General features: G+C 51.7%; 1 protein-coding gene across 1 annotated transcript in view; it reads right to left on the reverse strand.

Moving 5' to 3' along the window:
- Positions 1-3548, reverse strand: part of RASSF5 (Ras association domain family member 5) — a 68833-nt gene extending 65285 nt beyond the window's left edge. The window contains exon 1 of the mRNA XM_063114271.1: positions 3050-3548. Within this exon, the coding sequence (XP_062970341.1) occupies positions 3050-3509 (460 nt within the window). The 5' untranslated portion in view covers positions 3510-3548. The remainder of the gene's footprint in view (positions 1-3049) is intronic.
- Between the last annotated feature and the right edge of the window lie 10084 nt (positions 3549-13632).

The raw sequence follows: 13632 nt of genomic DNA on the forward strand, positions 1-13632 counted from the left end.
TTGGTGTTATCAGCACCGCACTCTCCCGAGTGAGCCACGGGCCGGCCCCTTCTGCTTGTTTCTAAGAGAAGGGAGATTTAATAGCACAAACATGCCACCACTTTCATCAACTACCACTTATTGAGATGGTACTCTGTGCCTGGCACTTTGCTGGGTGCAAGTGATACAAAAACAAGGAGCCAATGTCTTTGGATCCCTGAGCCAGGCACAGATGGTCTCAGGCACTGGCATTCTGTGAGGATGCTCCTTAGCCAAAACAGGCCTCACCTGAAGACAATGGGCAGGAGTGGCATTTCTAGAGGACACTTAATACCCAACCTTACTCGGATGCCAACAGTACTCTCTTCCCCACTTAGCTCAGCAACCCGGCAGAGTTTGAAAATTGTTCTCACTGCTTGGAAAAGTGATTCTAGGAGTTGTCACAAGCTCAGACTAGTTGTCACAGCTGTTGGTTGTGAGGGGATAATAATAACATTCATATTGAATTAAATGTTCATATTGCATTTTGTCAAGCACTGCTCTAAATGTTTTACATATATTAATCCATTTAATTCACATTAACATGATGAAGTAGGTAATATTATTATCCCCATTTTTTTAAAAAACAAGAAACAGAGCACAGAGATGCCCAGGGTTACATAGAAACTAAGTGGCAGCCAAGATTCAAACCCAGGACTCTGGTTCCAGTGTGTGCTCTTAATCACTGCATAGTATGGCCCTTTAAAAGTTCTATTTCTGGGGCCAGCCCGTGGCTCACTTGGGAGAGTGCGGTGCTGATAACACCAAGGCCATGGGTTCGGATCCCATATACGGATGGCCGGTTGGCTCACTGGCTGAGCATGGTGCTGACAACACCAAGTCAAGGGTTAAGATCCCCTTACCGGTCATCTTTAAAAAAAAAAAAAAGTTCTATTTCTGACCTTTGCTTTTCAAACCAAAGATCAAACAAACCAACTCACTATCGAACTTGACCTTCAATTTAGAGAAAGATGGAAAAGATGCTCAGTGAGTTCAGCCTGCTGTGTCTCCACCTGCCAGCTTCATTTGCACATCAGAACATTCCTCAACTTTTCCCACCCAGCCACAGGTTCACAATTAGTTAAATATTAATGACAAACAGAGGTTCTTCTGTATAGACCCTTGATTCCAGTTCTCCTTCCTCTCTGGTGTTCAGACATCCCTGGTTTGTATTAAACCAACTATGTGGGGGGCCGTGGAAGCCCAGGAAAGTGATAAGACTTCACCAAGTCACACACAAAGTCAGAGGTACTGCCTGTGGACCTGGGTCTTCCTGCCACTAGAAACTGTTTATGACCTAATCAAAGGAAATAAACAATTCTACCATGAGGTGAGGATTAATGCATTTAATCATGGAGTATCACACATATGCACATACAAATACACTATAATCACCAAACCAAAAAAAAAAAAAAAAAATCAAAAAACTATGTGCAAAATATTCAACAATTGATATGGTCCTTAGAAGTCTAAATACAAACTCTAATGCCAGAGAAGCAGATTGCCTGAAATTCCAGCACAACAAAACCCATTACCTCTTCATGTGTATAGGGTTGGTGGATGCAGTAAAGAACTCCTGAGAGCGTGAAAGCTACCAACACATCCAAGGGCAAGTTGCATTCGATTCTACTGCAAGGTCAGAGGCATTTACCAAATGACAGCAGCCCCTGCACCGACAACACATACCTCTATAACTTTTGCTCTTTCCTTTTTAATTAGCACCTGAACTGTGAGTTCTGGTGGTAGAAAGAGCCGCACCCACCCGGTCTTCCCGTTCCACTTGGCCCTGGCTTGGAGTCTGAGCTCTCCTTCTTTGCAGCCAGCTGCAGTGGGAGGCACACTGAACAGCCCCAGCTGTGGACTGCAGAGAGGAAAAGTAGGGTTTTCCTCTACTTTTCAGCAGCGTGCAAGTAGCTGCTGCTGTCCAGTGCTGCAGTTGCATGGGAGATGTGAGGCTGCTGTCATGGGGGAGGGGCCCTTGCTGAAAGATGCAAACCACAATCCATTTCCAGAGATGCTTGTTAGAGGTTGTGCCATTGTGCTGTCTGTGCTTTGTGCTTCAGATATTTAAAATATCTATATATATCTTATAAACACAGAAGCACATGGCTATGTACAGCCTATGCCAAACATGGCAACAGCAAATATGGGGGTTGGGGGGGGCACCTATTAAAGGAATACACACACCTAACTATAGGAGGAGAAAATAATAAACCCCCAAGAAGACTGCAGATCTGCTCAGAAAATCTGTGTCCTGGGTGCCCAGTGTTTTGAGAAGAGCCTGGCTCAGGAGGCAACTGGAGGGACCTGAGAGCTCTGGGTTTAGGAAGGGACCCGGCTGGGAGGTGGGTAATTTTAGAGCATGATGCCTGGTGCAGGAATCCAGGAGGAGGAAGAGGAGGGGGCAAGGCAAAGCCAAACATCAGGGCAGAGTCCAAAGGTTCGAGGGGCCAGAGGAGGAAGGCAGGAGGGGGCACAGGTCCAGGGTGACCTCAGGCTCTCTTCAACCTCACGGGCACGCTTCTGTCCAAAGCCTAACTACATCTCCTCCCTGTCCCAGAAGGTCCCCCTGGAGGAGGGGTCTGAGACTGCAGCACAGTCGGACAGACAAGCCATTTTGCCATTAACCCTAATAAGCAAGGGTCAAATGGCCATCTCAGTACCAGTCTCACAACCTATTCCCAAGAACCTACAACAAAAGCGAGAGGGTGCACGGGAGACAACGGAATGACCTTGCGGCCTCGGCCATCCACCCCAACGTGCGTGCGTGTGCGCGTGTGTCAGCGGAGAGCCAGGCACTCACCTATCGGGAGAGAAGTGTTTGCTAAGCACCCCATAACCATACCTGAAGGATACCGGGCAAGGGACTAAGGAGCAGTGTGTCTCCAGAGGAGATCTCCCTTGGTTAAAGTCGGGGTCTCCCCTGCAGGCCGAGACGGCGGTGGCCCCTCTCTCCCTCCCCAGCCCGTCGCAGTCCTGGGGCCCTGAGCTGCGGTCTGCCCGCGCGCCCTCCCCCTGCCCGCGCACTCACTGACGCAGCGCAGCGCCCGCCGCAGCACCTCTCGTCCGCACAGGTCACACCAGCCGGGGCTGCCCAGAAGCGCCAGTTCGGCGAAGCGGTGCCCCTCGCCTCGCTCCGCAGGGACGCGGGGATCCTGCGGCTGCTCGAAGATGCTCCGCACGTCGCGGGGCCGCGGCGCCCCAGGCCGCCGCCGCAGTCTCTGCTGCAGACCAGGCCGGAGAGCGCGAGCGGGTCGGGAGGCCCGGGGTTGGGGACCCGGGTCCCCCCTGGCAGCCCTCCGGGCGCCGCGCCCCTCGTGCGCCCCGGGCGCGGTGGAGAGGGGCGCAGGGGCGCAGCGGCGCGAGGACCGGCCGGGGGGCGGCGGCGGCGGCGGCTCGGAGCCGCTCAGGCTCTGCAGATAGCGCGGCGGTTCGGGGTCCAGGAGAAGCGGGTACGGGCGCTGCCCGATGGCCGGGGAGGCCATGGCCATGACCGGCTGGTGGCGGCGGCGGCGGCAGCTCCCGGCGGTGGCGCTACTCCCGAGCCAGCCCCGAGAGAAGAGGCGGTCCCAGCCGAGGGCGCTTTTAAAGGGACCGCAGCCCGCAGGGCGGGGCGGGGGCGGGGAGACTTCAGAGAGGCAGGAAGGACTACCCGAGGGAATGAGCGACCACCGAGGGGTACGGTCGAAGGTGGGAGGTGCCTGAGCGAGCGTAGAGGTAGGGGCGTCTCCAGGAAGCGTCCTGGACAACAGGGGCAGCAGGAGGATTCCGCACAGGGAAGGCTCTATCACAGCACAACTCGGAAAGACTCGTTTCTGCAGGGGGTCCTCTGCCTTCAGCCCTGCCTCCTTCCCCTCCCATCTCTTCTCCAACACCAGATGCACTCCCGCCCGCACCCCAGCACGCCCAGGCGAGGAGCAGGTCGGAGGGAAGGGCTTAGGGAGTGGCTGAGGATGGAGTCCAAGGAGGGGTCCACCTGTCTAGATGTCCTCCAGCCACTCTCCCGGTGTTCATGCCAGGAGGGCTGTGCTCCTTTGCTCGTCCTCTCTCCGACTTGCCGCCGCCCCCTCCCCAGCCGAGCCCGGCGTGGGTCGGGAATTCCCGGGTCGCGCTTCCGTAGCTGCCCCGTGTCCCGTGACACCGAGGGACGCGCGCTCCGGGGGCGCTTCCGATGCTGACCGCGGGAAGCCGCCTCCGCGGCGGGCGAGGCTGTCCTCGTGTGACTTTCACTCTGGTTGGATTGCCCCCTCCCCCCGCCTTAGCAATCCTGCCCACTAGGATATTCCTCTTTCCCGGAAGACTGCAGTTATGGTGCTTGTAGAACCTGGGTTGTTTGAATTGTGACAACGCTCCTGCTCCCCAAGGGTTGGGAGAGCTTTTCTTTCTAAATCAAACCCTCCTCTCCCCTTAGGTACTGGAGTAATTACTGCGGAAAAACTGCCCCCCCTAAATGCCCTACTTAGTACCTGGAGTGGACAGCCCACCTGTGGGATCCAAGAGAGATCCCTTTTCTCCCAGCACCAGGGCTTGCTTCGTGGTCCCTGCCTGGTTTAATGTTCTGCTGTCACCACCCTGAAAACAATTTTTTAACGAAGGGCCAGGCATTTTTCTTTTTGCACCGGACGGCACAAATTATGTAGCTGACTCTGACCAGCACCCTTGCCCGTGGAGACAGCCCATGTCACGGGCGAGGAAACAGGTGGAGCCGGAACTGCTGGATCTTCGTATCTTGTCACGGGCTAGCAATGACCCTGGGCCCTCTATAGCTCCAGTATTTTAAACTATAAATCGGGCTGGAGGTAGGGAGACAGGTAGATGCTATTGGAACTCTCCACTTCCACCACTCTGACTCAATGATCACGCCTTTCCTCTTAATACACGGGGTTCGGTTTGGTTGATTTGGCAGAGATAGCCAGCAACCAACTTTGGGAATAGTCTACATTTTTCTAGACCCAAGGCTCTCTCCTCTTCCCAGGCCAGAGGTGGGTCTCCCCCTAGCGTCTGGTAGAGGAATCTTCACCTCTGCTTTTTGTTTTCCCCTTGGAGGTAGTTTCTAGGTAATTCCTAAAATTTCTAGTCCAGTGGCCAGGGAATTCCCAACCTGTTTTGGTCCATGGCTTCTCTCTTATGGTGGTGGTAATCAGAGTCCTCTGCCTCCTGAATTTGTGGTGGCAGAAGACAGGTTCCTGGGTCTCTGGGTCTCTCCAGAGGCCCGAGCTTCTCATCTCATGAGGCTGGGTCTGGATACCTGGGAAAAATGATCCGCGGCAGCCAACCGCACAGTGCCCCAAAGCAGGAGCTGAGAAAGAGGCGTGAGCCACAAGCTGCGCCTCTGCTCCCTCCTCCTCCACCTTTCTCCTTCTCTCTCAGACCTTGCTCTCTTTACATCAAGGGTTTTCAAACACAACACCTGGAGGGCTTGTTACATCAGGTTATGGGGCTCCTCCTCCCGAGTTTCTGAGTTTAGCAAGTTCCCAGGTGGCGTTGCTGCTGGTCCAAGGACCCCACTTCGAGAACCACTGCTCTAGGTCTAAGGCGGTGATAAGAGAATGGGCTTCTTTGTTCTTTTCCCCACAGGACAGACAGGCGAACTTCAGTAGGACATGACCGAAAACCCACAGGGGCTGTTCCTGAGTGCTTTCTGCTGATTGTGTAAGAGGGAAAGTACAGTTTGCCTTTGTGGTCTCTTATTCCCACCTCTCCCACTGTTTCTTCCAGCTGCTCTCTTGGGGTTGTTGCAGGAACATGTATCACGTATAAATATTTGCTTGTATCCACCCTCTGTTACCCCTCCATCTCCACAGGCTTGACATTCATTGGGAGATCCTTCTCCCCCAGGAGTGGAGTGGGCAAGGTGAAGTCCAGGGCATGGGCCCAGCTTGAGCTCTGGGCAAGAGCCTGGTGTGGCAGGAAGTGGCAGAGTACATTTGAAGTGCCTTTTGTGAAATAATTGCCAAAAATCAGCATCTCTGTCCTCTCCCCTCACCCCTCCAGCATGGTTTGGGCAGCCCAGCCCAGATTCCCTGGATAGAAAGTCTCCCTGGGACGAGCATCAACTCCAGGCTGAGAGAAACTGGGGATTAACGGGAATAATCAGGCATAAAACCCTTCTGAGCTGTACAGAAAAGTGCTCCGGTGTTTGTTTTCCAGCTGCAGCTCTGATCTGATGGAGTGGCAGTGGCTGCTCTCAGCACCGAATCGGGGAGGGGGTCACACAGGGCCAGAACCCAAAATTTGGCTTCTGGGATGGGAATGGAGATGAAAACGGAGATACTGTAACTTCCTGTAATCAAGCCAAAAAGTGTATCAAGTTTATCTTAAGGTTCATCTCCCTGAGCCAAGAAACTGAGGTCAGGGGAGGTAGTTGCCTCCCCTCAACCTCCAGGAGAGGCTCCTGCCTGGGACTTGCCCCCTCCGATTCTTTCCTTCCCAGCCAGTTCCCGTCTTCCTGGAAACTGCAGCCCCTCCCACAGCATACACAGCAACTCAGTCCTCCTTCCCCAAGGAAGAAGTACTAAATAAATTTTAGTCTCATCGCAGGATCAGGATGTTGCCTGGGGTAGAGTCTGATGCCTGGACTTTTAAATTATTTGGATCTGCCTTTGGTGATCCAGGCCACAAGGGTAAGACCTCAGCATCTGCTGAAACACTCCAGTGGGAATATTTTCCCCTCGTTAGCAGATCATCGTGGCTCAGAGCTGTTGGCTTTTTTCTGTTTGTGACTCACTCCCAGCAGAGTGGGTGTGCTGCTTTTACTTTTGGCCAAGGGGAAGGATTATGACAGTGAGTTCTGAGTGTGTGATCAGTGTATGAGGTCACTTCAGAGGTGGCCCTAGAGCATGCTGGTTTCCCTATTGGGCGAGTTGTTTCAAGGCTGTCCCTCAACCTCCCTTTCCCAAGCTCCCTAGTAGGAAGGAAAAGGGGAGGACAGAACATGGTCTGACTTTCCGAAGGGGAAGTTTTTGGTTTTGTTTGGCTTTGAGGGAGCTGAAGTCAGCTGAAATCCCCGAAGCTTTTAGGGAACTTCCAGGGATTCTGACAGTTGTACAAGTGATTGCATGGAATCACGGTATCAGTTAGGACAAGTTAGGTTATGCTGCAGTAATAAACAAACCCCAAGTCCCAGGCTTCTTTTTCACACACAGGACATGCACTTTGCAGGCTGGCAGGGAGACTGTGTTCATGAGAGTCACTCAGCGACCCCTAGTGATGGAGCAGCCACCATGTCTAATGTTGCCAGTCACCCTCAGAGAGAAATCCAGGGAGCCTAGAGGATCCCATGTCAACTTTAAAAGCTCCAGTCACTCTCACTCACAACTCATTTGCCAGGATTACTTAAATGGCCCCACCCTATACAAGGGGAGCAAGATGTAAATCCTGCCATGTGCTCAGAATGGGGAAAGAGCTGGAAATAGTTGGCAATCAGCACTAATAACCACTGCAATCTTCAAGGGCACAGTCATTCACTCATTTAACAAGTAATTCTCTAATATCACTACATATCAGGCACTGTTCTAGGCACTAAGGGTACAAAAATGAAACGGACATGTTCCTGAAGCTTGCATTTCAGTGGGAGACCCAGACAATAAACAAACACAATGCAATATGATGACAGGTCATAAATACTCTGATGAAAAAGAAAACACATTAAAGTTATATAAAGTGACAGGCTACTGTTATTAGATTGGGTGGTCGGAAAAGACCTTTTGGAGGACCAAACGTTTAAACCCAGACCTGAATGAAGGAAGCCTTTGTCTATTTGAGCAAGAGTGTTCCAGGCTGAAGGAACAGCAGGCACGACAACCCCAAACTTTCCCAAACTTTATGAACTTGAGTTTGTTCAAAATGTGTATTCCCAGACCCTACCTTCTGATTCAGTATGTCTGGGTATTGGCCTGTATTTTAGAAGAGACTTTGACTAATGTGACTCACAGGCCACACTTTGAAAATGGGGGCCCAGCAGTGGGTAGTTAAAATGATGTGACCCCCTCCACAGACATGGGAAAACGCCCTTATCCTCAACTACAGGATTACAGCTCTCCAGCGCTGCTTCCTTCCTTTCTTGGCCATCATGTTTCAGAGAAAGCTCAACCTCCCCAAAACATGCGTGTTGCTCACAACATGTCATGGGGGTCAGTAATACCTTACATTACTAGACTGGAAGCAGGGACTGTAACAAAATGTTGTTGGAGGATTAAAATGTGTCTTTGAAAGTCCCCTGTCAGATGCCATATGTTACATATTTGCTCAAGAAACATGCATTGAGCATCTATTCTATGACAGGCACTTTTGGTTTGAACGAATTTATCTTCATGGCAACTCTGAAATGGATGGCATTCCTGTTTTACAGAAGAGAAAATCGAGGCTCGGAGACATCGCATGACTGGCTCAAACAGGTGTCACAGTCTGGACTTAAATCCACTCATGTCCATGAGTTTACCTTTGCACTGCCCAGCGGGCATGGTTAAAAACTAAAAAAAAAAAAAAAAAAAAAGCAATGTTTAAAATCTCTGATCTTGCTTTCTAAGTGCAGTGTGAAGAATCAGCAAAATCTTTTCCCATTCTCTCTCCCTATGGAAATCCTGCTTTACTTTCAAGGTCTAGTCCAAATGCCAGGTGTTCTGTGGAGCCTTCCCAGAGTCACCCAGACCTAATTCATCGCTCCTTCTTCTGGACTCCCACAGCAAGTTGATGGTATCTGTTTAACATTCATGTCATCTTAACATGAGTCGCAGTTAAGTTTTCACATTTTTGCCTCCCTCACTTGGGTCTTGCTTTTTCTGATCCCACGGTGCAGGGAAAATAGGAGGTGCTCATGAAACGTTTAATGAAATGAACTCAGCTGTAGATTCACGACCTGGGCCTTATCCAGGGTTGTCTCTCCACATCCCTTCAAGCCATCGCCCCTGCACCCAGCAAGGGGAAGATGAATTGTTTGGTCTAGGGAAAGGCACCCCGAGACCTGCTGGGGCTGAGTAGAAGCGGGGGTGGCATTAGGAACTCATGTACATCCTTCAAGATGCTGGTCACTGGGGTGGATTTCCTGCCTCCAGAGGCTTGTAACTGGCTGGGGTGAGGGCTAATAGGGCACCATCCCCACTCTCAGGGGGAGGGGTTTTCTGTGTGTCACCAAACTTCAGTGTTCCCAAGGGGATCTCCTGGGTCCTTGACCGTACTTGGGACAAGAAGGGCAGATCAGGATGGGAATGTGAGCAGGGATATGAAGGTTCCTGGGAAGGTGTCACCATGTAGAGAGGGGATGGGCAGGGCTTGTTTTCCACCAGTTCGGTGGCGGCTTCTCCATCCGCTTCTAAATTACAGAATTTTTCCATTCCAAGCCACTGTGACAAGCTTATGATAAGACAGGGGCACGTGTGTGTCTATGTGTGTGTTTCTTCTTTCCATGTTGGAGAAACTCAGATATTCCAGGCAGATTTGTCAGCAGCTTTTTTCCCCCAGCCAGAGGAGAGGCTCCAAGCCACAGCTGCTTACATTCCAGTGCTAAGCCAGCTCTAGGCCCACTATGTGGCAGGAAGCCATGGACTGGGGTTATGCCAGACTAGCAAGAGCAGAGTGGCCTAGATGACCTCATGGGCTTTCCCAGCCCCAGCTCAGCCCCCACCCCACCCCAGCCGTGGCTTCCTCTGTGTGTCTCTGTCTTGTTGCTCTCATTTCTAACCCCCATTCTCTCTCTCCCTTTCCCTCTGGTTCCTGCTACTCCCTTTCTCTCTCCATCTCTCCCGCCTTCCATCCCTTCCTCCCTCTCTCCTTTCCTCATTCCCATCTCTTATCTCACCACCCCCACCCCCAACCCCCATAAAGGGTGCAGGAAAAGGACCCACTGCTCCAAGTGGCAGCAACTGTGAGCTTCCAAGGAAAATACTCTGAAGCTACTTCAGGTCAGCCTGGCCCATTCCTCAGTACTACTCACTGGGGCTGCCTGATTAAGGATCGTTTGCAAGACGGAGGTAAAAGAAGCCAGGAACTCCACCCTTTAAAAAATCATTGAAGCAGTTTGCAGTCAAATGCTCTACAACGGAGCTCTACCCCCTAAATAATTGGAGCAGTTTGGAAGTGAACCCCAAATGACCAGTTGCAGCAATCCTTTGAGTCTGAAGTGAGGCAGCTCTGTGAAAGCAAACGGTGGGTCCAGTAGAGGGTGGCCAGGCCAATGTTGAAATCCATCCTGTCCTCAACCTGAGAAAAGCATGGGCTGTGGGTGCCCTGTGACCACCACTGATTGGCCTATGCTGGGCCATTTGCATGTCCTCTGCAGGACATCTGCAAGCTCTGCCTCCGTGTTCTCAAACTTCAGCTTGTCTAAGACTCACCAAGGAAGAGCTCAACAATGCAGATTCCTGGGCCACGCCCTTACTGATTGGATTCAGGAGCCAAGTGGGGTCCCAGAATCTGTGTTTTGAAGCAGGACACCAGTCTACAAAGAGGAAACTGTGTGCATTCTGAGAGAGAAACAGAGACATAACCCTCCAGCACCAGGCCCTCAAGAGCTGACTGTACCTGCAGCCTGGGAAACCAGGATGTGTTCCTGTACCCTTCCAGTTAGGCCCCCTTTTACCTCAAGCCAGCCTGTTTTAAGACGGTGTGTGCCATGAATCTGAAGCCCATGTGGTCTCTTCCAGATATTTGTGACTGATCTAAGCCTCTGACTGAGCCTATCTGAGACAAGAATTTCTGATTCTCCACCCACCCTGCACAGGGTCCTCATAGCCAAGGGAGGTGAGGGGTGGGGAGGCTGTGCAGAGAGCTTACATTGTGTTTCAGGCACCGTATGAAAATATCTAACCTATTCCTACCCATAACTCCACACAGGCACCAAAGAGTAGTATCTTTAAAATACCACTTGGATTACAGAAGAGAATGAATATTTAAAAAATAAAAAATAAAAATAAATAAAACACCAGTTGGACTTGACCTAAAACCTGTCTGTGGTTCCCTGAGGTCAAGCCCAAGTTCCTTAGTGTGGCTTGCAAAGACCTTTGGGGCTGGCTCCTCCTTTTCCACAACAACTTCTCACTTCAACTTACTCCCCAGTAACCAAGAAACACTTGTAGTTCCTCCCATGCCTGTGCCTCTGTTGTTCCCACTGCCTGGGATGCCTTCCATGCCTTCTCTTCTAGGTATCACCTTCACCTGTCAGGACTACACTATAAAGTCACCTGCTCCCTAAGTCATTCCCTGCACGCCCCCAGCCTAACGTAAGCATCATCCCCTGTGATGACGGTGACTTCATACTACACTTGAGCTATGCATTCCTATCATAGCACCTATCCCATGATACTGAAATGATCTGTTGGCATGCCTGCCATCCCCCATGGAGGTGAACTCCTCAGGGGCAGGCAAGGTGTCTTAGTTCCCTCTGTGGTTCCAGCACCTAGCACGGGATGTGGCACACTGTAAGTGCTCAGTTTATGTCTGAATGGGCTCTTTTCATTTCAACTGTTACATTAGGAATCACTACAGAGAATGAGGAGGGAAGTTTCAGAGGTCCTCAGACACCTGAGGGTCTCACAGGCTGTTCTGGTCATGGGCTTTGTTCCGGTTTCTCATTCCACACTGAGATGGAGTCAGAAGCTGTATGGTGCTTCAGATTAGGGGAAGCACCCATGTCAATGGCTCTGCCCAGCATGGGAACAAACTGAACCCTTTGAGTATGTCTCCCACATCTCATGGGCTTTGTTCATGAGATTATGGAGCCTGGATCATATCATCTCTTAAAAAATCTGCACTTGGCTTTCAGGGATCCCCTGGCTCTTTCACTGAGCTCCACCAAGCACCTGGGATCCAGAGCGGTCACAGCTGCCAGGGAAAACCTGCTGTGGGACTTCCCTGCAGGGCCATCAATGAGCCAGAAGTGTTGGCCTGAACAGAACAGAGGTGGCCCAGGGCCCAGGGGCATCAAGCCAGCAGCTGGCCCCTAAGGCCCCCAAACTTGAACCTGTGACTTAAGTGACCCCATGGGACCAAGTAGCAAACAAAGTCACTTAGGCCTGATGCAAGCAAACAGCCTCCAGCAACCCTACCCTGGGTCTTTAGAGGGTGCTGGTCTTTCCTTTGAGAAACAGCATGGAGAAGCCTACCGGATCCATCCTTTCTCACTCCTGGCCTTGCTGGGTCAGGAGGTGGAGTAGCCTCTGAGGATGCAGATGGGCAGGAAGGATCTCTGGGGATATTTGAGGTCAAGCATAAGGTTGTCTTCATGCCTCAGAGAACACAGGGGGGCTTCCTACTCATCTCCCTCTGCTACCTGACTGTGTTCCCCTGCCCCTTCCTCCCCCTGCCCAGGCTAGCCGGGTAGGCAGCTCTGGTTCAGGCAAAGCTGGAGGTATCGCAGGGAAAAGATCAAATTTGCAAGCTGTCTGCACAAATCTGAATGCCTTACCCAGGTACTACTCCAGCTTCTAGTCAAAATGAGGGAACGTTTAAAACGACCCATAGCAGTACTCAAACCCAGTGTTTAGGAGACAACCTAGGTTTTGAACAGTGGTGGGGAGGGGGAAAGCAGCAGGCGCTTAGATGATGGGTTTGAGGTTAAAAAAAAAAAAAGACAGATCTTCTTTCTCTCCAGGTCCCAGGTGCCTTACACAAGCTCCCCAAATGACAGGGCAGGAAAATGGAAGGAAAGGGAAACTGAGCCTTCTCAGCAGCTGGCCGTCTTCCTTGGGCTCTTCCCTGAAATTGGGACCCATTTAGGGGAAAAGCAGGAATCAGGAAATGACCGGCCCCACCTCTGTTTCCCAATACTTCTCTCAGATCTCGACCAGCCCCTGCTTGGTTGCCAAGCACGTCCAGCTGATAGTCTTCCCTCTCTCACAGACACAGCCAGGGAGAGCCACCAGAAATAGAAAAGAAGGCCACGTTTATTTCATTTATTGAAGGCACAGGCCTGTGCTAGCTGGCGTGGCTGCTGTTGATGCTGGCTGGGGGGCATCCCAGGGCCAGGTGTTGCCTTGGCGGGAGAGGGAGAGGGGCCCCACAGCACTGGCACCTGGCCTCGGCCACCTGTTTTCTCAACCTTAGGCTTAGCCAGACCAAGAGTAGAAGGAAATGAGGCTGTGTGTTGCTGGGGGCTGAGTGTGGTGACCCTCAGACATCACAGGAGAGGGGAGAGAGCTATGTTCAATGTGAAACACTTTAAAAGGAAGGAAAATGGATTAGGTCGTTAGACCCAGCATCCTGGGGGAACCCCAGAAGGCCTCCTGTCCTGTTCCCTGGGGAGTGAAGTCCTGTAAACCAGAGGGGGTGGGAGGGCCTATGGAAGCCTCTTCTAACCATGGTCCAGCCAGGTTCGGCCATATGGGCCAGGGTTAGAAGAGCTGTACCTGAGCCTGGATAGAAACAAGGGTCAGCCCAGGCAGTGACTGTCATACTTTTTCCTGTGGGTCCTGGCAGGGATGGCCTGGTGCCCCAGTCCCAGCTGTGCTGCTTCCCAGGGGGAAAGGTGGTGGATGGTAATGCTAGTGACATTTCCTGGCCACTGGCCAGGAGGGAGGTAGGCTGATGAGATGGGACCAGATCTCATCCCGGGTTGGGTCCCACAGTGCAGGAGAGCAGTGTATCACTGTAATGGTTCAGGATGCCTCGAGCACCCCACAG

This window comes from Cynocephalus volans, chromosome 11, assembly GCF_027409185.1.
Source record: "Cynocephalus volans isolate mCynVol1 chromosome 11, mCynVol1.pri, whole genome shotgun sequence".
NCBI classification, from domain to species: Eukaryota; Metazoa; Chordata; class Mammalia; order Dermoptera; family Cynocephalidae; genus Cynocephalus; species Cynocephalus volans.